Genomic DNA, 26,461 nt, shown 5'->3' with positions numbered 1-26,461 from the left:
GGAGAAATATACCATGTTCTTGGATTGGAAGAATCAACATTGTGAAAATGACTATACTACCCAAAGCAATCTACCGATTCAATGCAATCCCTATCAAATTACCACTGGCATTTTTTACAGAACTAGAACAAAAAATTTCACAATTTGTATGGAAACACAAAAGACCCCGAATAGCCAAAGCAATCTTGAGAACGAGAAATGGAGCTGGAGGAATTAGGCTCCCTGACTTCAGACTCTACTACAAGGCTACAGTAATCAAGACAATATGGTACTGGCACAAAAACAGAAATATAGATCAATGGAACAGGATAGAGAGCCCAGAGATAAACCCACACACATATGGTCACCTTATCTTTGATAAAGGAGGGACGGATATACAGTGGAGAAAAGACAGCCTCTTCAATAAGTGGTGCTGGGAAAACTGGACAGCTACATGTAAAAGTATGAAATTAGAACAATCCCTAACACCACACACAAAAATAAACTCAAAATGGGTTAAAGACCTAAATGTAAGGCCAGACACTATCAAACTCTTAGAGGAAAACATAGGCAGAACACTATACGACATAAATCACAGCAAGATCCTTTTTGACCCATCTCCTAGAGAAATGGAAATAAAAACACAAATAAACAAATGGGACCTAATGAAACTTAAAAGCTTTTGCACAGCAAAGGATACCATAAACAAGACCAAAAGACAACCCTCAGAATGGGAGAAAATATTTGCAAATGAAGCAACTGACAAAGGATTAATTTCCAAAATTTATAAGCAACTCATGCAGCTCAATAACAAAAAAACAAACAACCCAATCCAAAAATGGGCAGAAGAACTAAATAGACATTTCTCCAAAGAAGATATACAGATTGCCAACAAACACATGAAAGAATGCTCAACCTCATTAATCATTAGAGAAATGCAAATCAAAACTACAATGAGATATCATCTCACACCGGTCAGATTGGCCATCATCAAAAACTCTAGAAACAATACATGCTGGAGAGGGTGTGGAGAAAAGGGAACCCTCTTGCACTGCTGGTGGGAATGTAAATTGATACAGCCGCTATGGAGAACAGTATGGAGGTTCCTTAAAAAACTACAAATAGAACTACCATACGACCCAGCAATCCCACTACTGGGCATATACCCTGAGAAAACCATAATTCAGAAAGACTCATGTACCAAAATGTTCATTGCAGCTCTATTTACAATAGCCAGGACATGGAAGCAACCTAAGTGTCCATCAACAGATGAATGGATAAAGAAGATGTGGCACATATATACAATGGAATATTACTCAGCCATAAAAAGAAATGAAACTGAGTTATTTATAATGAGGTGGATGGACCTGGAGTCTGTCATACAGAGTGAAGTAAGTCAGAAGGAGAAAAACAAATACCGTATGCTAACACATATATATGGACTCTAAGGGAAAAAAATGTCATGAAGAGGTTAGTGGTAGGACGGGAATAAAACACAGACTTACTCGAGCATGGACTTGAGGATATGGGGAGGGGGAGGGGTGGGCTGTGACGAAGTGGGGGAGTGGCAGGGACATATATACACTATCAAATGTAAATTAGATAGCTGGTGGGAAGCTGCTGCATAGCACAGGGAGATCACCTCTGTGCTGTGTGACCGCCTGGGGGGGTGGGATAGGGAGGGTGGGAGAGAGGGTGATGCAAGAGGGAGGAGATGTGGGAGCATGTGTGTATGTATAACTGATTTAGTTTGTTGTAGAGGGAAAACTAACACACTATTGTAAAACAATTATACTCCAATAAAGATGTTAAAAAATAAATAAATAAATAAATAAATAAAAATTTGAATATCCCAAATTGACTGCTTTCTTTAGTCACTAACTGCAAACAGTGGTAGAAACATCCGTTTAAAAAAAAAAACAATGATACCCTTATCGGTTACAACATCAGAGACCCAATGAGACAAGCCAACACGAGGTACAGGTATTAGATCCATCTTATAAATGAGGCCATTCTTATTCCTCCAGGCTTTTACTTTATAAACTGGCAAGATGGATGAGAGGTAAAAAAAGAATAATGTGCTGCTAATTCTGTCACACCTTAAAGAATGTTCCCTAGGAGACAGCTGGCTCTGATGTGGGAAACGAGCTTTGGCCCCAGCCAGAAGGAGAAGACAGAATTCCCACATAAGGTCCCAAATGCTGGACAATCGACTTCATAAAGTATGTCCAACGTCACACAATGATAAGGAATGAGTGTTAAGTAAAACAACCATGAGGCATCAGCAAACATGAAGAACAGTTTAGGATTCTGGTGAGGCGGGAGGGAAACAGCGAGGCTACGTAGTCGGTGGTGCCACTTCTTTGGAGGGCAATTTGACACAGCTTATCACAAGCAGAGTGGGCAGAGGGGTGTGTCCAGTACAATCTCATCGACGTAAACGACGTCCACATGCGTATGGACACGCCTAGGAAAAGATGGAGCACACACGGCAAAGCATGGTTAATACCCGTCACCTGTGGAGAGAAGTAGCCACGGACAGGGCCACAGAGGTCGGGCCAGAGGAAAGTGCTGGAGGAAGGTGTGAGAAGTATGTTCATTTCTACTTTTTACCCTAATACTGTTTTGCTTTTTCACCCATGAGCAGGTTTACTTTTATAATTTAAAACATTCAAGAAGCATCACCGGATTGAATTTTTAATTAAAAAAAGAGGGATGAACCATATCTCCAGCAAATACATGTGTACACAAATGCACAATTAGAGAAAACTCATGAATTCCCCAGAAAGCTGTTTTCTCCATTTCCACCAAGAAAATTTGATGAAGTCTCAATGCCAGTATTTTGGCAGAGTCAAGCATGTAGATCTCTCCTCCCAGGAGTTATGAAACATGGATCATTCATGTAAATTAATTTGAAATAAATGGATCTACTCCAAAAGGAAAAAAAAAAAGTATCGTTGAAAAGGAAACGTAAATTACTTCCCCAAATTCCAGAGACAATGAGTAGCTTGTAGGGGTGCACATAAGCAGAAATAAGTCCCCCAAGAGGAAAAACAAAAAGAGGGGCTATGATGTAATGGCAGAGGGGAAATCTTTTTTCCTCTTTTGTCATATGTTCTTTAAAATTATGAAAGTAAAGTAACAGAAATTAGGTCATAGAGAAAAGAAAACCATTTGTCATTATAAACAACTGCAGGACTCCTAACCCAACAACTGTTGGCATTTTTTTAACTTTAGTTGGTAGTGCAGGCGTGTCTGGCAGCCTCTTCTCCTTTCTTGCTCTCTCTACGTGCTGGTGGATTGTGAGGAAGAGTCAACTGAACACCGACTATTTAATTTAAAGAGGCTTAAGGTCCTTGAAGCGGGCTGAGGACCCGAAAGACGCCTTAGTGCTCGAGGACTGAGATGTAGAAAAGAGATGAAACCTATACAGTGTCATTCCAGACTGGATCTGAGACAGAGTGAAGTTACAGGGAGACGGAATTGTGTCCAGTGTGATAGACTAACCGCCGTTTTTTTTTAGATCTGAAACAGGCTACTTTGGGAGGCTGGGTAAGGTATACTGTGACAGGTGAGCATCAAGTAGAAGTTCTCCACTGTTAGATCATCAGAAGTGCCTGAGGCTCTTTATTAAAATGCAGATTCCTGCTCCACCTCCTGAAGATTCTGAATCTGTCGGTCTGGGCTTGGGCCCAGGAATCTACATTAAAACCCTGCTATGTCTCCGTGGACCACATGTGGAGAAGCAGGGGAGTCCTAGGACACTAAAGGCCTCCTCCAACATTTTTTTTTTTTTCTTTTTTTGTGGCCGTGAAGCACGGCATGCGGGATCTTAGTTCCACCACCAGGGATCCAACCCGCGCCCCCTGCAGTGGAAGCCTGGAGTCTTAACCACTGGACCCAGGGAAGTCCTGCCTCCTCCAACCCTGACATTCTCAATTTTGTGTTGTTCTCGTGGAAAAGGATGGTACAAAGGGGTGAGACCGGGTGGGGCAGAGAGGTACCTGTTGTACGAAACGTAAGGAAGGGCTCCTTTTTCACGCCGACCCTGCACTTGCGTGGCCCTGAGGGTGACATCTCCTTCAGTCTTGACTCTCTTGTCTCACCATCGTCCTGGCCGTGCCAGTCTCCAGTCCTGAACCCAAGCTGAAGACCTCACACCACGTGGTGGGTTGGTGGAACCTGTTGGAGGAAAGAGTGGCCTGTGAGGTGACTCGAATCTTCTCCGCAATGTCTGGCCGCACCTCCCCCGGGCAGGTTGAAGTGTGACCGGCTGTGAGCAGGGAGGACAGAGCCTCCAGACTCCCAGACCCACTGGCGTAGCCTGGGGCTGCCTGAAGAAGGACCGTAGCCCTTTTTGAGCATCTTTTAGCCCAGGGCTCCAAACAGACTAAACTTCGGATTATAGGGCCATCTTCCCAGGAGGTCAGTAAGGGAAGGAATCAGGGCTGGTCTCTCAGTACCTTTTCCAGGTGGCCCTGTAGATGCAGCAAAGAGGGGATGTTTTCTCCCAAACCAGATGATACATATTTTAAGTACAGAAATAGAGGAATTGTTTGAAAAAGCAGGAGTCTTTGGAAAGTGATTACGAGATTCAGAGGCTAGATGTCAGTAATAATAAGAATAGTTTTATCACTTAAGAAAACAGAGGGAATTTAATATGGGGAATTAGTTACAAATGTGATGGAAGGAGGGAAAAGTTGAAAAGAAGACGCGGTGGTCAGGGGTGGGGGGCAGCCCAGAGATTAGCAACAGAGTGGAAGCAGCTACTGTTGGAAGTGAGTGGAAAACCACTGTTGAAAATACTGCCCAAAGCAAAGTAGGTGCTATTATTATCCCCATTTCACAGATGAGCGGAGTAAGGTACAGAGAGATTAAGTAACTACCTAGTCACCGAGCTACCAAGTGTATAATGAACTTGAACTTAGGCAATGCAATCCAGAGTCCAAGCTTTTGGCCACTACAATCATTGCCATGTGAATAAAGGTCACGTGTTAGTACAACTGAGTTACAAGTTGAATTCAGGGTATAAATTTTATTATGCATGTTGTTCCGTATAAGCCTTGAGGGGGCCTACTTAATGGGGCTCTGCTGGTAAAAGTGAGTTCAATCATTCACTGAGTAAGTAATGCTCACTCCAAGCCAGACATTATGAGTAAAAGGATTCTTTTATAAAATCGAATGTATCCCATAAGGAAATTTAATTCAAAAGAGTAATGAGTTAATGAGCGGATGCTTGAGTTTAATTACAAAGGAGTCTGTGAGTTAATGAGGGTATGCCTGACTTCTTGACAGAAGCCATGGAAATGAAGGGAGGTATTAAAGTTGGCCAAAGACCAATTTGTGCACCACAGGATGAGTGATCACTGACTCCCCCGTTCCCAAGTGTTCGTTCCCACCAGCCTCGCCCAGACTGTGCAGAAGGCTGTCTTTTATTGTGTGTTATTCTCAAACAAATTAGTCCTGTGTAACCATTCTCATTCTTTTCATGCTTTCGTTGGAGAACTTTCCATTCTGATGTTACCCTTCTATCTGAGTCATTTTCTTCTGTATTTACCAACCGCTAATCCTGACGGCTTCCTAAGTGGGGAGAAACCGTCAGGGACCCTCCTTTCAACTTCCACCTGAATCACAAAGCATTTTCAATAGACACTTTCATTTTCTTTTTGACTTTTCTCAGCGTTATAATTTTCCTGAAGATAATTTGAGAAAGAAGAGAAGCAAACTGTCTCAGTCCCGCACTAATTCATAGAAGGCGAAGAACGAAAACACAATCAGCTCAAGCTACAGCCTGGATGAACTTGAGGACACTGTACTAAGTGCAGTAAGCCAGTCACAACAGCACAAATTCTGTATGATTCCATCTAGCTGAGGTATTTAGAGCCGCCACATTCACAGAGACAGAAGCAGAATGGTGGTTGCCAGGGGCTGGGGGGAGGGGGGAGGGGGTGCTGTTTAATGGGGACCATTTCAGTTTTGCAAGATGGAAAAGAGTTGTGGAGACGGATGGTGGTGTTGGAGGCACACCAGTGTGAATGTATTTAACATCACTAAACTGTGCACTTTAAATGGTCAAGATGGTCAATTTTATGTTATGTATATTTTACTGCAATTTTATAAATAAAGAAACTCCTGGGTCTAGGAGAAAAAAAAAAAAAGACAGTCAAACTTTCAGATTCTGAGGGCCCTGTGGAACTGGGCAGCCACCCCAGGTGCTCCAGGAAAACACTGGGGTGTCCTTGAGCCCTGGTTTCAGTGGTCCCAGGGGTTCTGGGGAGGATGTGAGGACACGCCCCAAGAGACTGGTTCCCTCCTCCCTGAAAGGTTTCCAGCCTCAGCCCTGCCACTCAGTTCTAGCTGGTGCCTTAGAGCGGGCTTGGGGAAAAGGAACAGTACCCGTCCTCAGGTCGCTGTTCTGGCTGCTGAGTCAGGATTGCATCAGCATCCCCGGGGCCTGGGTCAACGCTGGGAAATGCATAGCACCAGCTGCAGAGGCTCTCCCCACCTCCTCCCACCGGCTGTTCACCTTTCTCTGAGGCCCTGGCCTCTGGCAAGAAATAGCTGCCTTCCCTACCACTTGGGCTCCAGCCCTGGCAACTGGTTCGCTGTCCTCGCCTGGGATCCTGAGACCAGCGACTGGGGCCAGGCTCCTCATTTTCCTCACATGTTTATTTTTCCAGATTACTTTTTCAAAGATGATTTAATCAAGTTTCCCCAGGGGGAAAATCCTGGGGTAATTTTGTTCCAGATTGCATTAACTGTACAAATCCATGGGGAGAGAACCGGCATTGTATGCTTATTTTTTCTGAATAGTATCAGTTCGAAAATTTCACGTTGATTCTCTGCCTCTCTTTTTTTTAAGGTATAAAGTCAAATCATCTGCAGATAATGATGGTTTTACCCCGTTTTTCCTAATTATTTATACCTCTTGTTTTATTTCCTTCACAAAATGGTGAATGCTACCTCCTTTGTCCTGTTCTTGATTCTAATCATGTTTTCAGGGATGATATTTTTTAAATATTTAAAAACTAGACAAGGGCCTTGACCAGTCAGAATAGAGGGACAGCCAATCAGAACACGTGTCATGTGAGCAGTGACAGACACGACAGGCACATAGTAAGCCCTGAGTGTTTTCTCACTGAGCATGATGTCATCTGTTGATTTGCAATAGATTTTAAATAATATTTTAACTTTATTTTACCAAGAGCTTTTTCAGGAGAGACTCAGGCTCTTCATAATCTGGTCTCAACCTATCTTTTCAGCCTTCTATTTCTCCACATGCCTCAGTGTGCACTTGCTTACTCAGAATTCTTCAGCAACTGTCTAGCATTCCTAGGGAGCTGTCTAGTCACACAAAACAAGGGCTTCGGGATCCCAGGGTTTCATTCCTTCTCGTGGGGCTGCTCTCTGTTTGGGCAACCCTCCCCACCTATAACCTGGGAAACTGCCTCACTTTCAGGACTCAGCCCAGACATCGTTTCTGAAGTCTTCCTCGACTGTCTCCCGCTTTCTGCGTACCCCCAATCAACAATCAAGAGCTGGTCCCTTTCTGAACCCTCTTACACTGCTGGTGGGAATGTACATTGGTACGGCCATTATGGAAAACAGTATGGAGGTTCCTCAAAGAACAAAAAATAAGAGTTACCATATGATCCAGCAGTCCCACTCCTAGGCATATATCTGGACAAAACTCTAATTTGAAAAGATACATGCATCCCAATGTTCACTGCAGCACTATTTATAATAGCCAAGACATGGAAACAACTGAAATGTCCATCAAGAGATGAATGGAGAAAGAAGATGTGGTACATATATACAGTGGAATATTACTCAGCCATTAAAAAAGATTGAAATAATGCCATTTGCAGCAACATGGATGGACCTAGAGATTATCATACTAAGTGAAATAAAGCAGACAGAGAAAGACAAATACCATGTGATATCACTTATGTGTGGAATCTAAAATACGACACAAATGAATATATCTACAAAATAGAAACAGACTCACAGACATAGAAGGCGGAGAGGGGATGACGGAGGGATGGATTGGGAATTTGGGGTTAGCAGATGCAAACTATATATAGGATGGATAAACAACAAGGTCCTACTGTGTAGCACAGGGAACTGTATTCAATATCCTGTGATAAACCATAATGGAAAAGAATATGAAAAAGAATGTATATATATGCATAACTGAATCACTTTTCTGTACAGCAGAAATTAATTAACACAGCGATGTAAATCAACTCTATACTTCAACACAATTTTTTAAAAAAAGAGTTGGGCCCTTTCTCCTTTGTGTCTCCCCAGTGGACCCTACACACACTTCTAATGCAGTGCCTTTCACACTACACTTGTGTTTGGTTGTTGCCACTTTGTCTCCACTTGCATACTGGTGGCTCCTCCACCCTTAACACGGAGTGAGTGCAGGGTCTGACGGTTAATTGGCACTCAATAAATATTTGCTTAATAAATGAGTGAATGAGTGACTCCTACTCTGAGCATGAAGATTTATCATGTAAAACAGATATATGTTTTCCAATGTGAAACTGATGCATTTTCATTCCTCTTAACTTATGATGCCTTGTAAAGAGCAGTGCAAGTATCACTGTTCAGATTATCTGTAACTGCACAAGTGCTCCAGGTGGTGTAAAACAACAATGATCACTTATTCCTCTTATAGCTGGGGGTCGAGTGGGCTCAGCAGACAGACAGATGGCGGCTGGCAGGCATCCTGGCCATCAGTGAGCTTCCTCGTGCACGTGGATCTTGGTAACTGACGCTCGCTGGAGCTAGAACCTCAGCTGTCAGCCAGAACACCACATGTGGCCTCTTCAGGGCCCTGGGCTTTTGCACAGCATGGAGGCAAGGATTTAAGAGCACAGGTACTAAGAGAAGGAGAACCCAAGGAAGCTGTACCACTTATGATTTAGCCTCAGAAATGGTGGTTTGCTGGTAAATGTTTAACCACCAGCTCGGTGTGGGTGCATGATTGTGACTGTAGCATTTGCTGGCTTCTGTAATATAAATAATCTCACCATGGCTGTCTTCAGGCTACTGACATGACTCCACTGGCGTGGAGCTGGGGAAAAATGTGCAAGATCATTGGCTCCCTGGCAGCAGGGGCTCCAGCACACGACAGCTCAGCAGTCACATGGCACCGCTTTCTCTGTGGCTTGTTGGTTGAAGCAATCCAAAGATCCACCCAGGTTCAAGGGGAGGAGATAAACTCTGCCTCTTGATGGGGCATTGGCAAGGTCACAGTGTTAGACACAGTGGTCTTGTTAAGGCCACCTTTGGGAAACTCAATCTACCCCAAGCACCAAGAACAAAAAATCCCAAGAACTGCACAGAAGAAAGTGTGATGTGCACAGAGCCTCCAGAGGATAGGCTGGTGGGGAAGTCTTTCTTCCACTGGAAGAAGATGGGAGGGGCAGGTAAGAGCAAAACCTCTCCTGGGATAAAAAATATGATGGAGAGGAGCAAAAGAATAGAAACCACAGATATACAGAGAGAAAATCTGCAAGTAGAGATCTTTTATCCTGCTTTGACTTAAAACTCTAGAACATTCATTCATTCGATAACTGTGTTTACTACATGCCAGACACTGTTCGAAGTGCTGGAACAAGCAGTAAACAAAACAGAAATCCCTACTGTATTAGTTTGCTGGAGCAGCCATAACAAAGTACATCTGGTGGCTTAAACAACAGAAATTTATTTTCCTCACAGTCCTGGAGGGTTGGAGTCCAAGATCAAGGTGTTGTCAGGGTTGGTTTCTTCTGAGACCTCTCTCCTTGGCTTGTAGATGTCCAGCTTCTCCTACCTGTGTCTTCATGTGATCTTTCCTCTCTGTGTCCTAATTTCCTCTTCTTATAAGGACACCAGCTGTATTGGTTTAGGGTCCGCCCTAGTGACCTCCTCTTAACTTTTAAACTTACCTCTTTGAAGACACAATCTCCAAATACAGTTACATTCTGAGGGGTTAGGACTTCACCATACGAAATTTGGGGGGCACACAACACGTCCTGTGACACCCGCCTTCATGAAGGTTATGTTCTAGGACGTCACGTGGTGCCCTCTTAGCCACATCATGTGGTTGTGGCCGTAGAAACGGCGGCATGGGATGCCCAGGGGAAGCCTGCAGGTACTGGCGTGGACTTCAAGGTGGGATCAACTCGGGGGAACAGTGCACGCTCCCCAGCTCCCCAGTGGCTCAGGCTGTTGCTCTTCTCCAACAGAGACACATTCCTACGTAGTTTTTCTTCTGTCCTTCCCTGCTTCCCTCGTCCTCCTTCTCCCAAGAGCCCTCCCCCAACAGACCTCAGGCTCTGCTTCTGGAGAACCTTACATACGCAAGGCAGCCACACTGCACTACACCAAGAGGCACGTGATATACGGTCGGCCCACACTTCGTGGTGTTGAATTAACCTCTAGATAAAGATGATGGACTGATCCCTCCACCATACAATGGTGTATTTCACTTAGACATAGACTCTGTGGTGTTATTTGGGGCAATACAAATGTCTAGTTTCCCCATCAATCATTCCCCTAGGGGTTTTAAAAACGATGAATGAAAATGCCGAAAATATCATTAGGTATGTGAAATAGTGGTTTCTTTCTGATTCTATCACTTCTTCTGCATATGTCAGCCAAGGTTCTTCTGCAAAGCTTTCCCACATCAACAGGGGCTGTTTGACAGCATGGTCTACAGTTTCTAAATGAAAGGCGGCAGACGTTGTTCATTCTTTCAACTGTCCTTTAATTTTCAAGTGTTCCTTTAACTTTCAAATTTTCAGAGAAGTTGAGTTAATAGCCTTAATTGTACTTTAAATGGTGACAAGTGAGTTTTCTCTGTCTTTTTAAATCATTAGTATCATTGTAGATTCATGGATTTTAGAGATTGAATAGATTTCAATTAACCACACACATTATTCTTTTTGATGGTCAAACTCGCACAGTTTTGGTTAGTGGGAGCCTACTCAAGTTGGCTCCTTTTGACATGACAAGAAAACTTCCTTGCTTTCCGGAAAAACATGTCTCAGGTTCACTCGGTACCTTCCTTTTCCTGTGCCCAGAAACAGTCATTTATCAGTGGAGCCCGGGTAGGGGATGGTGTTAGAGGCTAAGATCTGTGCACAAGGGCGATATTCACGGCTTCCAGGAAATTGTTGCTATTAGCCCCTCACAATAAGCAGAGGTATACATGCATATTTTTTTAAGTCATGAGTTCATTAAAAATTTTTTAATTTAAATTTAATACTATATAGTATTTTATGTAACTTACTTCATGTTATAATTGTATCCCTTTTTTTGACATTGAAAATCTTGATTCCTAATGTTACTAATACAATTACTTGTATGCTTTGTGATACAATAGAAAGTTTCAAAATAACAATACGAACACTACTAAAAAAAGAAAACGACCAAGGTGAGATTCCGAATTTCTTTGTAGTTTTTTTTATCCTTCAATTACATCCCACTAAGGAGGGAGAGTCAAAACACTGTGCCCTAAAGTCAGTTGAAATAAATCCTTCCTCCTCTGTGTGGGTATGGTACTATTAGATGTACGATTATGCTCATGTGTTTGTTTCCAACTTTAAGAATTGTTTGCAGAGTTATTCAAAGACCGAAACCTTCTAGAAAGGTATTCACAAAGGGGTCTTGCTTCTACCCCTGCTTCCTCTATTGTTTCCCTCATAAATGACTGTTTTTATCAATTTGGTGTTTTTCTTCAAGTATTTCTTTGCGAAAATGTAAACAAATACATAGGTATATATTCTTATTTTCATTCTTACACAATATGTAGCAGTATTCTATACCTTGTTGTTTGTTTCACTTCGTATATATTGGAGATTTCTTCATATCAGCACATTGAAGCCTTTGCTCAATGTTTTACAGCTGCATAGTACTCTGCTGTGCAGACATGCCACAGTTCCCTTAAGTTGTTCCCTACTGCTGGAAAATTGGATTCTTTCCAATCGTTTGCAGTTTCAAACAATACTCCAGTTAGTTGAGTAACCTTCTGCAAGTATCACTTTGTACTTGTATAAGTGTACCCGTGGGATAGACGTCTAGAAATGGAATTGCTGAGTCAACAGGTAAATGCATCTACAATTTCATTAGTACTGACAAATGCACCGCTATAGGGTTTTTAACGTTTTGCATTCCTACCAGCACTGTATAAGGGAGCCTATTTTCTCACAGTTTTGCTAACAGAGGGTATTGTCAAACTTCTGGATTTTTGCCAATCTGATAGAAGAGAAATGCAATATTTATTTTCAACTGCACATCCCTATAATTGATGCTGGAAATTTTTTCATATGTTAAAGAGTCATTTGCATTTGTCTGCAATCAATTTATTCACATCCTTTGGCCATTTATCTATTTGGTTATTAGTCTTTTTCTGCTTGATTTCAGAAGCTCTTTGTAAAAATGAGCACGGTGGATATAGCAGGAACAAAACAAAGTCTGCCTTCACAGAGCCAACCTCCCATGAATGATCCCTTTCTGTGTCTAGTGCTGCCAGAAAGAATTCTCTATTTTCAACACGGAGACGGAGGCCACAGCAGTGATGATTAATTATGTTGCCATTGCCTTCATTTGTGAGCAATTTTCCAATCTGACCTACTCTTCCAGGAAAATAATCTATATTCCTCATAGAATAAATCAATTTCCAAAAGTAGGGGAAAGTGTACTCTTGCAGTTATAGAAAATCATGTTCTCAGAAATATTTAAAGTAATGGGGAAATTTTATGACATATTACATGAAAAGGCAAGACACAAAACAGTATGCACAGTATAAAACCAATTGTTTAGAATATACGTAGCTGCAAGTGCAGGAAAAAGACTGGAAGACTATACCCCAAAGCGTTTACGGTGGTTACCTCTGGGTATTGGGATTATGGATGATTTTAATTTTCTTCTTCATCTTTGTTCTATTTTCTAATTTTTTTAAATCATGAACATGTATTGCTTTGAAGACTAACAAGAATGATAACACTATTTTTTAAAGTAAGTACTGAACAAAATTTAAGCTCAACTCTTGAGTAAAAAGGAGCTGTTGATTTGGTGCAAAGTATGGGAGAGGGAAGCTTGTCCTTTTGAATTATGTGAGCTCAATGATGCTGAAGTTCAATTTATTTTTAGTGCCCATTCACATTTAGCAATAGTAATCTCTTACTATTTCCTTACTATTACCTATTAACTATCTTACTATTTCCTCCAGAGACTTTAAGATTTACTTGGAGTAGCATATACGAATTGTGCATCACTGAGGATCCCAAGGTTTTATGTAAGAATACTCTACCAACTTGTCTAAATCAACTCTACTTCAACTTCAAATTTCTAACTGGTGCACAGTTCTAGGCACTGAGACCAGGTACCTTAGCCCTGTCCTTACTTCCTCTACCTTCTTCCCACGCAACCACCTGATCACCTGTTGAGTCCCTCTTTGAAATATTCCTTGTAGCATCTATTCCTCTCTGATTCCCCAGCTACAATACTACTCATGACTCAGAATGTCTACAGCCTCCATTATTAAAGCAACCTTCTGCATTAGAAAAGAAGAACGGGGCTTCCTCGTGGCGCGGTGGTTAGGAATCTGCCTGACAGTGCAGGGGACACGGGTTCGAGCCCTGGTCCGGGAAGATCCCACATGCCGCGCAGCAACGAAGCCCGCATACCACAACGACTGAGCCTGTGCTCTAGAGCCAGCAAGCCACAACTACTGAGCCCACGTGCCACAACTACTGAGGCCCACGTGCCTAGAGCCCGTGCTCCGCAACAAGAGAAGCCACCGCAATGAGAAACCCGTCGACACCACTAGAGAAAGCCCACGCGACACCACTAGAGAAAGCCCACGCGCAGCAACAAAGACCCAACGCAGCCAAAAATAAATAAATTTTTTAAAAAAAAGAAAAGAAGAATGCTTAAAAAACAATGAATTAGGAATCTTAGAATGACTAAGTAAGGGCACAGGATGGGTTTAGAGCCCCCCTCAAATCTTCATCTACAAAGAATTGTTAACAGTTGATTGGTTTGGCAGTTCACTGAAAAGCTCCACCCACAAAACTTGTCTTTATTTGACCTAACTTAATGCTTAGTTTATGCAAACAGCCCTAGCCTCAGGGCATTTGTCAAACCGGTGGCGCAGTGGTTGAGAGTCCACCTGCCGATGCAGGGGACACGGGTTCGTGCCCTGGTCTGGGAAGATCCCACATGCAGCAGCGCGGCTGGGCCAGTGAGCCTTGGCCACTGAGCCTGCGCATCCGGAGCCTGTGCTCTGCAATGGGAGAGGCCACAACAGAGAGAGGCCCGCATACCACACACAAAAAAAATCAGTGTAATTGTTTAATATCACAGCTGCCTGAGGCTGTGTTACCAGCTGGGGCTAATAAGAGGCTGACCAATAATTTAAGAATAACTGGAGAATAAGATGGAAGCTTTTAAAAGTTGTAACATATTTCTGGGAATCTGGAAGGTCATATGCGTGTGAGTGTGCACGTGCCCCAAAAAGACCCGAGGAGGCTGTAATTCCTCACTTCAGGCTGACCTTGAGCCCCTGCACAAGTAGGAAGTGAAGGCTAAGGCAGAATTGTAAACTGTCTGCATGAGCACTGAAGGCATGTCCACACACACACACACCACACAGGCCCTCAGCAAAGGACGGGAGACTCATCAGTTCAAGGAGAGCTCTTAGTTCAGTCATTAGCTGACCACTAAGCTAATTAAGCAGACTTCAGTGGCCACACACAACAAAAAATACAGATTGTACAGAATTAGTCCAGGAAAGTCACTAAACAAACAAATAGTAATAATAACAAAACAACAACAAACCTGAGAGGGGGAAATCTCATTTCGAGAATTATCACATTATATTGTTTGTAATATATTATTTACGTTTATATTATTTTAAATGTTCACTTTTAACATAAAGTTATATGACATGCAAAGAAACAAAAACGAATGGCTCATAATCAGGGGGAGAAGGTAGGCAATAGAAACTATGATTCAGAGTTATTTTCTTTTTGGTTAAAAACTGTCTCTGAGGGCCTCCCTGGTGGCGCAGTTGTTGAGAGTCCGCCTGCCAATGCAGGGGACGCGGGTTCGTGCCCCGGTCCGGGAGGATCCCATGTGCCGCGGAGCAGCTGGGCCCGTGAGCCACGGCCGCTGAGCCTGCGCGTCCGGAGCCTGTGCTCCGCAATGAGAGAGGCCACAGCAGTGAGAGGCCCGTGTACCGCAAAAAAAAAAAAAAAAAAAACTGTCTCTGAGGAACTGCAAATGTTGACTTTCTAGACCAAGATATTAAACAGCTGTTATAAATATGATCAAAGGACTAAAAGAAACCTTGCTTAAAGAATTAAAGGGAAGTATGAGAATGATATATGACCGAATAGAGAATATCAATAAAGAGACAGAAATCATTTTTTAAAAAGAACCAAACAGAAATTCTGGCCTTGAAAATAAAAAATAGAGGGGCTCACAACAGATTTGAGCTGGCAGAAGAAAAAAATCAGTGAACTTGAAGACAGGTCAATTAAGATTATCCAGTCTCAGCGATAGAAAGGCAAAAGAATGAAGAAAAATGAACAGAGCCTCAGAGACCTGTGGGACACCATCAAGCTACTAACATAAATATAATAGGAATCCTAGGAGGAGAGGAGAGAAAGAAAGAGGAAGAAAGAATATATGAATAAATTAACTTCTCAAATGTGAGGAAAATCTGCATCAAATCTGTACATCTAAGAAGCTCAACAAACTCTAAGTAGTATAAACTCAAAGAGGTCCACATTTAGACACACCGTAGTCAAACTGTCAAAAGACAGAGACAAAGAGGGAATCTTGAAAGCAGCAAGAGAAATGAGTCATCACATACAACCCCTCCCCACCACACTGAAACAGGATTCCCTGGAAGCCTGCTCCGGGACACAATCCAGGTAGAAATGTGGAGTAACAATGATTGGCGAGTCATCAACAGACCAGCCTACTGGTGAAGTCAAAGATGGAGATGATGAAGTCTTTCCAACCTTTCATGGTCTCCCTCAACTTTTTAGAGTCTCTCATTTGGCTCCCTATCTCGGCCCTCTCCACCCTGTGACTCAGGACTGAGAGGGGTCTTTGCAAACAGTGTTAAGGGAGCCTATGAAAGCGACTTCACTAGGGATCTGATGTGACAATGACTGCCCGTCCTCTGAGGGCTACAGGACTTGCCCAGTCGGGAAAGAGCTAAGCAGTAAGTAACTGTTGGCTTTAGATCGGAGAGAATTGGCTGTAAACATAGCTTGATATATAATATTTCCTTTAAAAATAAGTTCCTAGCCTTGAATTATAAGATTGAAGATTAGCCATGTCTTTGACTCATGTTTTTATATCTATATAGACACATAGTTACAGTTTTATATAGTACTTTTTATCTAAACAGGGATAAATGTATTTGATATTGTACTTATTTTATCTCTTTCTCAAAGATAATTTAAGTGGAATGATAAAAACTTTGGAGATAAATTTTTGTCCAGCATTCTAACCCAGAAGACTGCCATTCAGTCAATGGACATTTACCGAACATCTATTATGTACCAGACATTGTGCTACATGCTGGACATAGAGATGGGAGACCAAGTGTTCCTAGTGGGACAGGAGGGGTGTATGCTCAGTCTGAACTTTGTGGGAGAGTTTCAGGAGAAGCTGCCTAGGAGAGCGGACTCCTTATCTGAGTCTTGAAGTGTTAGCTGGACAAAGTGAAGTGGGCTTAGGCCAGACATCCAGGGAGAGAGAACAGCATGGCATGGAAGCGGGGAAAACTCGGCACATTTGAGGAATTCCAGGTGGCCAGAGCCTAGGTGTCAGCGGAGATGGCTGAAAGGTAAGGCTAAAATTTGTAGGGGCAAATCATGATTATCCCAGCATGCCACTCTAAGAAGACTGAAAATGACACAAAATAGTAATTATATTTATTGTTTTTCCTATTTATTGAGCACTTGCTGTGTGCCAGGCACTGTGCTAGGCCCTCAACATACCAATTTATTCCCCAAAAGAGCTCTATGAGGTAGGTTCTGCTTTAAATGGATAAAGTATACTCCGTTGGGAAAAGGAGTCCACAAAGAGACCAGAACCAAAAGGGAAGTAGGAGAAGAGAATGGGCTGGCCTTATACACGTCAAGAGGGAAGGAGCTGCAAAAAAGGATTCATGTCCAGTGCTGCCGAGAGGTCAGTAGGATAAGGACTAAACAACTGATGGGTGAGTGGTGATCTTAAGAGGTACAGTTTCAGTGGAGTTAGGGGACAGAAGATTGCTGTAGGACAAGGGTGCAGATGCAATACATGAATGGGGATAGTGATTGTCAACTGCTCTTTTAAAAAGACTATTTACTTTTTTCTTTTTTTTTGACCACAAGGCACAGCATGTGGTGGGATCTTAGTTCCAGGCATTAAACCTGTGCCCCCTGCAGGGGCAGCATGGAGCCCTAACCACTGGACCACCAGGGAAGTCCCTAAGAAGACTATTTAAGGAGGAGAGGGCTAGCAATAGGTAGAAGGAGTCAGAGGATTCTGTTTGGGGTTGGTTGGTTGGTTGGTTTTAAAATGAGACAGACTTGAGCATGTTTTTGTGCTGAGATGTCAGAATGAGCACAGGGTGAGATGTGGCTGGCTCGTGAGTGAGGGACCACTGATGAGACAAGGTCACTGTGCAGTTGGCAGGAGATGGGGGGAAGGCCTGGCCTTGCCTGGGAGCCCAGAGGAGGACATTAAAGATGGATGTGGATGCCAAGAGGGTGAGCTGGGCGCTTCAGCTCATGGACCTGTTTTCTCCACGAGTAGGAACCCAGATTCTCTGAGAACAAGGGGTGTCCCTGAATACTTGACTTATGATATGTGTATTTCTATAATACGTTTATTCAACGAGTGCCATAAGCAGATTTCTCTTGCTGCTGCTCAAGGAGGGAGTTAGGTTCAGGGGGAAAACTGTACTGTGAACCCTGAGTGCTCACTGACTTACAGTCTGTAGTTCTATTCTCAAGGGACTCCGTGGCCTGGGCCAGCTGCTTTGAATTGACTTCTTCACTCATCTTTGCAGCTCTCTCCTCCTCATAAAGGCAGACACACTCTGTTTCTTGGTGGAGAGCAGCCCTAAAAGGAAAGCCCACTAAAAGCAACGACTGGTGTTAGACCTGCAGAAAGTGTGAGGCCCTAAAGGGCCAGAAGATAATGGCTGGGGATAACGTGGATGCGGTGAAATGTAGACCTGGGTGATAGTTGGTATCTATGGTAAAAAGGAAAGAGGAATTCATTAAACTGTTTCAGCTAGTTGTCTAGTTAGTGCAGACATTGCTCATGGAGTAAGAAATAAAGCTCTAGTGTAATTTGGAAGGTGATCACTTTCGGCATTGGGATATGTCCAGGAAACATGTAGAAGAAAGTCAGAAGCCTGCACAACTGTTTCCTTACTGTGCAGGGGACACACTGGGGACAGACAGGTCTCGCACATGAAAGGGGACTTCTGTAAACCTTATTTTGTTGTTTGTTGAAAAATATAGCTATTTTCTTTAGTGACAGGGTTCAGTGTTTTTAAATTTGCTTCTTAGCGTGGGTGTCTGTATATTTTCCTTCAGCTGGAGGGCTGTATGAGGAGGGGACGTTTCATTTGAAATTAGTGACCAAGTTGCTAAACGTTTTTGCTGTCAGTCACTCCAGTGCTTGATACAAACATCTCTCTCTCAGACACACACAAACACACACTCACACAGCCACGCACGTGCCAGCTATGTGTCCCTTCCTTCTCGCCTACTGGCTGCTCCCAAGTCAGAAAGTAGAAAAAGGAGGAGGAAACCCGGGAATCTCCTGAAGGGACTCACGGGGCTCCGGAGGGCGGTGCTCAGCGAGGCCCAGCGAGTGAGGCCAGACCCTGGCAGCGGCTTCTAGAAAGCTCAACATGGAAAGCCATGCCCTTGCCATGTGTACACACCCTTTGTCTCCCCTGCACTCCAACTGCTGTCCCATGTCCAGACCTTTTCCTCATCTCTCAACCCATCTTTGTTACCAGAATTTTGGGGATCATTCTGAGATCTGATACCTCAGATAGCAGCAATGTGTGGAGATCCTCCCTCCCCGCCCCCTCTCTTTCTTTCCTTCTCTTTCCTTCTTTCTTTCTGCCTTTCCTTTCCTTTCTTTCTTTATTTCCTTCCTTCCGATCTTTCTTTCCTTCTTTCTTCCTTCCTCCCTCCCCCTTCTTCCCTCCTTTCTTTCTTTGTTTCCTTCCTTCCTTCTTTCTTTCTTTCTCCCTAGCTTTTATTTTACTGTGCTATACAATGCATTTACTGGAGTAAATAAAACATTTGTATACAGCTTAGCACTTTTTATTATAACATACAGGCAACTGCCACCAAGTAAAGAAAAGGGATACTACTGGCCCCTCAGAAGCTCCTGTCATGTCCTCACCCAATCACAACCCTTAGTATCCTACCTCCCCACTCCCTCCCTCATACACAAGTAATTATTTTTTTTTAATTTTTATTTTATATTGGAGTATATTTGATTTACAGTGTTGTGGTAGTTTCACGTGTACAGCAAAGTGAATCAGTTATACACACACATGTATCTATTCTTTTTCCGATTCTTTTCCCATATAGGTTATTACAGAGTATTCAGTAGAGTTCCCTGTGCTATATGGTACCAATAGGTCCTTGTTAGTTATCTGCTTTATATACAGTAGTGTATATATGTTAATCTCAACTTCCTAAGTAATTATTATCTTGACTTAATGGGACTCACTTCCTTGCTTGTCTTTTTGTGTTGTCACTTAAGTATATTTCCTTAAACAACAGCGTTCAATTTGGCTTGTTTTGGAACTTTTTCTTTCAAAGTCTTTGATCCTGATTCTTTCTTTCAATATTATAAGGTTCACCCACGTTGTTGCACGTAGCTATGCTCTCCATTGCATGAACAGACCACCACATCTGAACTCCATTCTACTGTGACGGTCATTGGACTGCTTGCAGTGTTGAGCTCTTGCGAACACAGCTGCTTGAACATTCCTGTACACGTAACCTGGACGCAATTTAGAAGCTCCCTCAGGGCATGTATCTGGGAGTGGAGCAGCTGAGTCATAATGTGTCCTCGTTATTGTTCAATATTACTGGCTACCATGTGAGAACTCCTCTTTCCCACACCCTAGCCAACATTCAGTGTCATCTTTCATCTTTTGGTTTTAAACTTCTGTTCCCAAAATAGATTCTTCTACTAAAATCGACTCCTCCAGGTCTGTGGGTCTCACCTTCTGTCTCCCACACGGCTTATAACAGAGGATATGCACACGTGTGGCCCCCTGCTGTGAGCACGCCCAATCAGAAGGTTATCAACGATTCCCAAGTGAGAGAGCCAAAACCTCAGATGTATTCTGGTTGATGTAACACAAATAAATCACTTGGGGCTGTGGCACTTGATTATTTAAGAGCAAAACAAAACTGTGACACACCTCTAAAGTGATCATGTCACACTTGTGTGTCCTGACACTCTGGTTGAGAACCATGGTCCTTGTTGGCTATTATTTCAGTAGCCTTGAGCTTGAACGTACTGACTACCTCCTCAGTGCAAAACCATGACCAGCCAGCGTCTCTCTCTACCACAGCTTGTCCCTCACAAATACCACCAAGGGGACAAAGAGAACAATGGTTAAAATGTCCCAATAATGAACCCTCTTACACTGCTGGTGGGAATGTAAAGTGATACAGCCACTAAGGAGACCAGTATGGAGGTTCCTTAAAAAAACTAAAAAAAAGAGCTACCGTATGAACCCAGCAATCCCACTCCTGGGCATATATCCAGAAAAAAACCATAATTCAAAAAGATAAATGCACCCCAGTGTTCACAGCAGCACTATTTACAGTAGCCAAGACATGGAAGCAATCTAAATGTCCATCAACAGAGGAATGGATAAAGAAGATGTGGTACATATATACAATGGAATATTACTCAGCCATAAAAAAGAATGAAATAATGCCCTTTGCAGCAACATGGATGGACCCAGAGATTACCATTCTAAGTGAAGTCAGATAGAGAAAGACAAATATCATATGATATTGCTCATATGTGGAATCTTTAAAAAATGATACAACTAACACACTATTGTAAAACAATTATAGTCCAATAAAGATGTTTTTAAAAAAAAATAAATAAATAAAATAAAAAATGATACAAATGAACTTATTTACAGAACAGAAACCAACTCACAGACTTATTAGAGAACGAACTTATAGTTACCAGGGGGGGAAGGGTTAGATTGGGAGTTTGGGACTGACATGTACATACTGCTATATGTAAAATATGTAACCAACAAGGACCTACTGTATAGCACAAGGAACTCAACTCAATACTCTGCAGTAACCTAAATGGGAAAAGAATTTTTAAAAAAAATAGATACATGTATATGTTAAAAAAAATTGTAAGATTAAAAAATAATTCCCAGTAATGGCACAGATGCCAGGGCTTGCCCTCTGGGATGTGATACTCAAGGGACATGTTCTCTCTGATGCCCACATAGGGTTGGGCCAGCTGACCTGGACTCAGCCGGCAGCCCTGTCCTCCATCGCAGTCACCCCACCATCCTGGCTGACCAAGACAATGTTTCCCTTCAAGGTGAGCAAATGGACGGAGCTTGCCTGCTTCCGCTCACTGGCGGTCTCCTCATCCAACATTCGCCAGAAGAAACTGATCCACAAGCTGCAGGAAGAAAAGGTGTTCCGGGAAGAGATGAGACACGTCCGTCAGAAGATAGAAGAGATGTGGAATTTCCGTGGCAAGATCTGCACTTTCAGGGGCCAGATCTTGGGCATTTGGGAAGAGAGAGACCTTTCTGGGAAGAGGAGAGAACCTTCTGGAAAGAGGAAAAAGCCTTCTGGGAAATGGAAGAATCTTTCTGGGAAGAAGAGAAAGCCTTTTGGAAAAAGTACCGAATCCTCTGGAAGGAAGATAAGGCCTTCTGGAAGGAGGACAGTGCCTTGTGGGAAAGAGACCAGAACCTCCTTCAGGAGGACAAGGCCCTGTGGGGGGAAGAAAAGGCCCTCCGGGAGGAGGAGAAGGCCCTCTGGGTGGAAGGGGTCGCTCAGGCTGTGGAGGAGCACAGGCTGGCAGGGGGGCACCGCAACGGCAATGGGGGGCCCCGGTCGGCAGCCTCCTGCTGCGGCAGGATGTGAGCGCAGGAGACGAAGGGCTGGGGGGTCCACACTGCTGGACTGGGACTCGAGGCCGGGGTGACCCCATATGCTGAAGAAAATATGCCCTTATTTGTCTCCTGGCTTCAAAAGATCTAACGAAGTTCTGAAGAGAGGTCTGGAAAACCAACTTCTGTAAGGAGGCCGGCTGCATTTTGTCAGGTTTTGTGGTTCACAGAGGTCCTACTCCCGTCCTCCAGGCTGCACTGCCGTCCACAGAGCTTGGTTCTGTGAGCACGGCACGTGTGGGTGGGTGTAAGTGGAGACCCTGGACTCTCCTGGAAAGAGTCAGAACGGGGATGGGGGTGAGGGCAATGCCAGCAAGAGGCACACAGGGACAGAGAGGGGCGGAGGTATCGCTGCCTCTGTGGAGCTCTGGTCAGTCATTTCTCCTCCACTCTGGGCAGTCTTGGAGGCTGGGAGCGGGCTGACAGCTTCCCAGAAAAGGCTGCAGCGCTGTTAACAATTCATCTGTGGTCTGTCCTCACCTGGCAGGCCATTTAGAACACAGAGGCAGCATCCCCCCAACGCTTCACTCCCTCACGGATCCAGGTTTCCGCCAAACTCTTCTCAACTGCCCATTCTCTGTAGCGCCAGAAAGGGGCGTGGCTTAGGCTGAGGCTCTAGAGCTCCGCCCACAAGAGCCCTGCCCTTCCCTGGTGGAGTCCTGTGGGGAACAGAGACCTGGAAAAGGAGAGGGACTGCACATGGCCAGGCAAGTAGCAAATGGAAGGTCCAGGACTAGAGCTCACATCGTCTGCCCATCGGTCCCATTCCTTTCCTAACACAGCCGGGTCATGGGATGTGGCTTCAGAGTAGCTCAGCCAATGACGGCATCAGGGCTGGATGAGCCTCACGCGCTTGGCGATTTCACTGTGGTTTGGGGTGGTGGTCGAGAAGCAGGGGGAGGCGGGGACAGGGTCCCCCTAGGTGTGCTGAGCAGGTGTCTGGGTATGGGAGGGTGGCCCAGCTCCACGAGCAGTCTCCACGGCTCCGTGTCACTCTGAGAAAGCTGGTGTCCCCTGCAAGGCCTTTGATCCTCAGGAGCCAGGGCCAGGGCGCTGGGAGCCGCTCTCTCCTTTGCCACAAACCACGTTTTGCATCCTCAGCTCCCAACAGGCCCCTGGGCAAAGACGTCAGAAGTGGAGGGAATAAGATGCTGGTGTGGAGAATCAGATTTCAAGGGGAGACACTTGAGAAGACCTGCCCAGTGGATGGCGTGCAGGACGGTGGGGACCCCAGTGCAGCAAGAGCTGCAGATTCGGCAATTCCAGTGATTCTGCCCCAAACAAAAGCAAACAGATGGTTGATCTTAAGCCCAAAGAAAGGTAAACCAGGTGGAGGCAGGAACTGGGAATGTGCATCTCCCCCCCCAACAGCATCCCATAGAAACCACTGGGAGAGACAGCTGTCATTTGAAGGACTGGAGGAGGACACGTGGGTCCCTCTATGAGTCCACCCTCCTTCCAGCCAACTGATATAAATGTCCAGTGTTCCGGCTCTGTCCTTGTAGGTCTCGGTGGTGAACAGACCAGTGCATCCCAGCGTGACGTGCCTAGCTCATCTTTGGGACTTGTGACATAGTTTTATCATCTAATTCAGAACCAGAAGAACAAAGGGTCACGTATAACTGATTACTGCTAATAGTCATGCAAGTGGCGTGAACTGGTGAAACGGACTTCGCTTATGGTCCGACAGGGAGGGCCGGGAGCCAGTGTTACCTCCATCATTTACCAGAATATGACTGTATGAGTCTCCTAGGGCTGCCCTCACAAATTACCACAAACAACCAAGCTGCATTCGCTCACAGCTGCGGATCACGCTGCTGGCGGTGCTGGGTCTCTCCGGGGTCTCTGAGGGAGAACCCATCCCATGCCACTGTCCCAGCTTCCGCTGGCTGCCTGCAGTTGCCGGTGACTTGGAGGTCGGCTACCACTGGGGTGGTGGGGGCACGGTGGCTCCTTGCCTCTGTTTCTCTGGAGAACCCTGACTGATAGAGCACTAGCGGGGGGCCCCAGGACAGCCGACCTCTCGAGCCCTGCTGCCGGGCACCGTGTGACACCCACCACTATCAAACCTCTAGAACAACTTCAGGTCTCACTTTTATCCAGAAGTAGAGGGCCAAGGAGGGAAGGACTGACCAATCCTTTAACAACAGGTGGTCTATTCGGAAGCCCTATTTCCTCACTACCAAACCCAGGGCTCTCTGCTCTTATGCCACTGGCTGTTCGGCCACCTCCTCACTCTTTGAATTTCTCAGGCATGACTTAGACCACCATGTTACCCAAACTTTAGGTGCCATATTTTAAGCCTCTCAGTGATCTCCTTAAAGCCCTCCTCTGTCTTGACTTGGGGTAAGATGTAGCCCAGAAGAAGCAGGGATGAAAAGAGAAGAGGAAGGGATTTCCAGTTAAAGATCACATACAAATGCATTCACCAGCTTCTACTCCCTCCCCAAATCCCAGTAAAACACGGTAAAGAGACTGTTAAAAAGACGGAAATCCACAAGAACAAAGAATAGGAGAGAAGCCGGTAGCAACCAAAATTTTGAAAGCAGAAAAGCAGATGGATGAATGGAGCTGACTCAGCAGAAACACAGCTGAGTTTTCAACCGGCAGTGGGGAAAGACAAGGGCCAAGCCGATCTACACTGCAGAGCCCCCTTCCTCCAGAAAGACACAGCAATCAGCAGGTCAAATACTTCTTGAGGCATGGGTAAAGGTGGAGCTGATAACGGGAAGACCAGATGAAAGTCTTTTTAAGAAGCAAACTCCTAGGTCCTCTCCCCAACTCAGTAGAGCCAGAGGCTGTTGCGCCTCCGGTATGTAGGAGGTTGGAGATTTACTCTTTGAAGAGGACAAAACTCAGGGTCTTAGAACTAGAGATATCAGGTCTAGCTGAAGATGGCGATATCTTGCTAAAAATGGCTGAAAAGTAAAGACGTACCTGAACAGTGTTGAGACACCCCACCCAACCCTAGTTGGTAGCCAACCTCTAAGATGGCTCCTAGTGGATCTGCCCTCCTGGTATGCATGCCCTGGGGTAGGCGCCTCCCACACTGAAAAGGGCTGATCGGTATAACCAATGGGGTATTGTGGACAATGACGGAGTATGACTGCTGAGACTAGGTCATAAAAGACATAAAAGACATTATAGCTTCTGCCTTGCTCTCTCTTAAACCACTCACTCTAGGCAAGGCTGCTGCCATGTCATGAGGACACATGGGGAGGAAATGAGGCCTCTTGCAGACAACCAGCAACTTGCCAGGAATGTAAGTGTGCCACTTTGGAAGCAGAGCCTCCGGACCCAAGCAGATGACGGTAGACCCAGCCCGTATCTCACTGTGACCTCATGAGACACCTGGGCCAGAACCATTCAGTTAAGCTGTCCTTGAACTTCTAACAAACAGAAAATTTTTGTAACCCAAGGTTTTGGAGTAGTCTGTCATGCAGTAATAGTTTAAACACACACACACACACACACACACACACACACACACACACACACACACACACACACACCACCATTTTTTCTCCACTCAGTTCCCAGAATGCTGGCAGCCAGGCGTTTAGGCAGGAAACTGAAGCATCTCCTCTGGGGAATGTGACCATCCCAGGAGAAGAGGCCTGAAAGTGTAACAGTGAGGACTCACCTGTGCGCACAGAGCTTCCAGTCACCTCGCTACTGCCCCCCTTAAATGTGAGCCGATGTCCAAGGATCACCAGGCACTTTAGGGAAGCCTCTAATATAACACAGGCTAAAATGAACAGGTGGCTGTAACTTGGAGGAAATAGAGAACATACAGGGAGAGGGAGGCTTTAAAAGAAATAAGAGACAATATTGCATCCCTGAAACAAGAAGCAAACGCTAGGAATATTCAGAAAATTCGAAAAGAGTTATTGTCAGTATCGCATAACAGGAATGAAAAGTTCAAGAAATGGGTTGGGGGCTTCCCTGGCGGTCCAGTGGTTAAGACTCTGTGCTTCCACTGCAGGAGGCGTGGGTTTGATCCCTGGTCGAGGAGCTAAGATCCCACATGGCACACGGCACAGCCAAAAAAAAAAAAAAAAAAAAAAGAAAGAAATGGATTGGATGGTAAAATTGAAGAACTCTCTGAGAAAGATGAGAAAAGGACAAGAAAATTGGTCAAGGGACGTTAAAAAAAATAGAGGTGGGATAAGGTTCCAGGACGTCCATCCTCCAGATAAGGAGATCCAGAAAGAAAAGAAAAACAATGTAGGGGGAAAAAAATTATCAAAGAAGTCATTCAAGACTATG

General features: G+C 44.4%; 1 protein-coding gene across 1 annotated transcript; it reads left to right on the top strand.

The window, feature by feature from the left end:
• Positions 1-21,441: 21,441 nt before the first annotated feature.
• CCDC70 (coiled-coil domain containing 70) lies at positions 21,442-22,227 on the top strand. The gene is given in 3 exon segments (XM_059042342.1): positions 21,442-21,811; positions 21,814-22,061; positions 22,063-22,227. Coding segments are annotated over 3 exon segments (783 nt in total).
• The last annotated feature ends 4,234 nt before the right edge of the window (positions 22,228-26,461 follow it).

This window comes from Kogia breviceps, chromosome 16, assembly GCF_026419965.1.
Source record: "Kogia breviceps isolate mKogBre1 chromosome 16, mKogBre1 haplotype 1, whole genome shotgun sequence".
In the NCBI taxonomy this organism is placed as follows: Eukaryota; Metazoa; Chordata; class Mammalia; order Artiodactyla; family Physeteridae; genus Kogia; species Kogia breviceps.
Note: the sequence above shows the minus strand (reverse complement) of the source record. Positions and strands in the feature narration are given on the sequence as shown.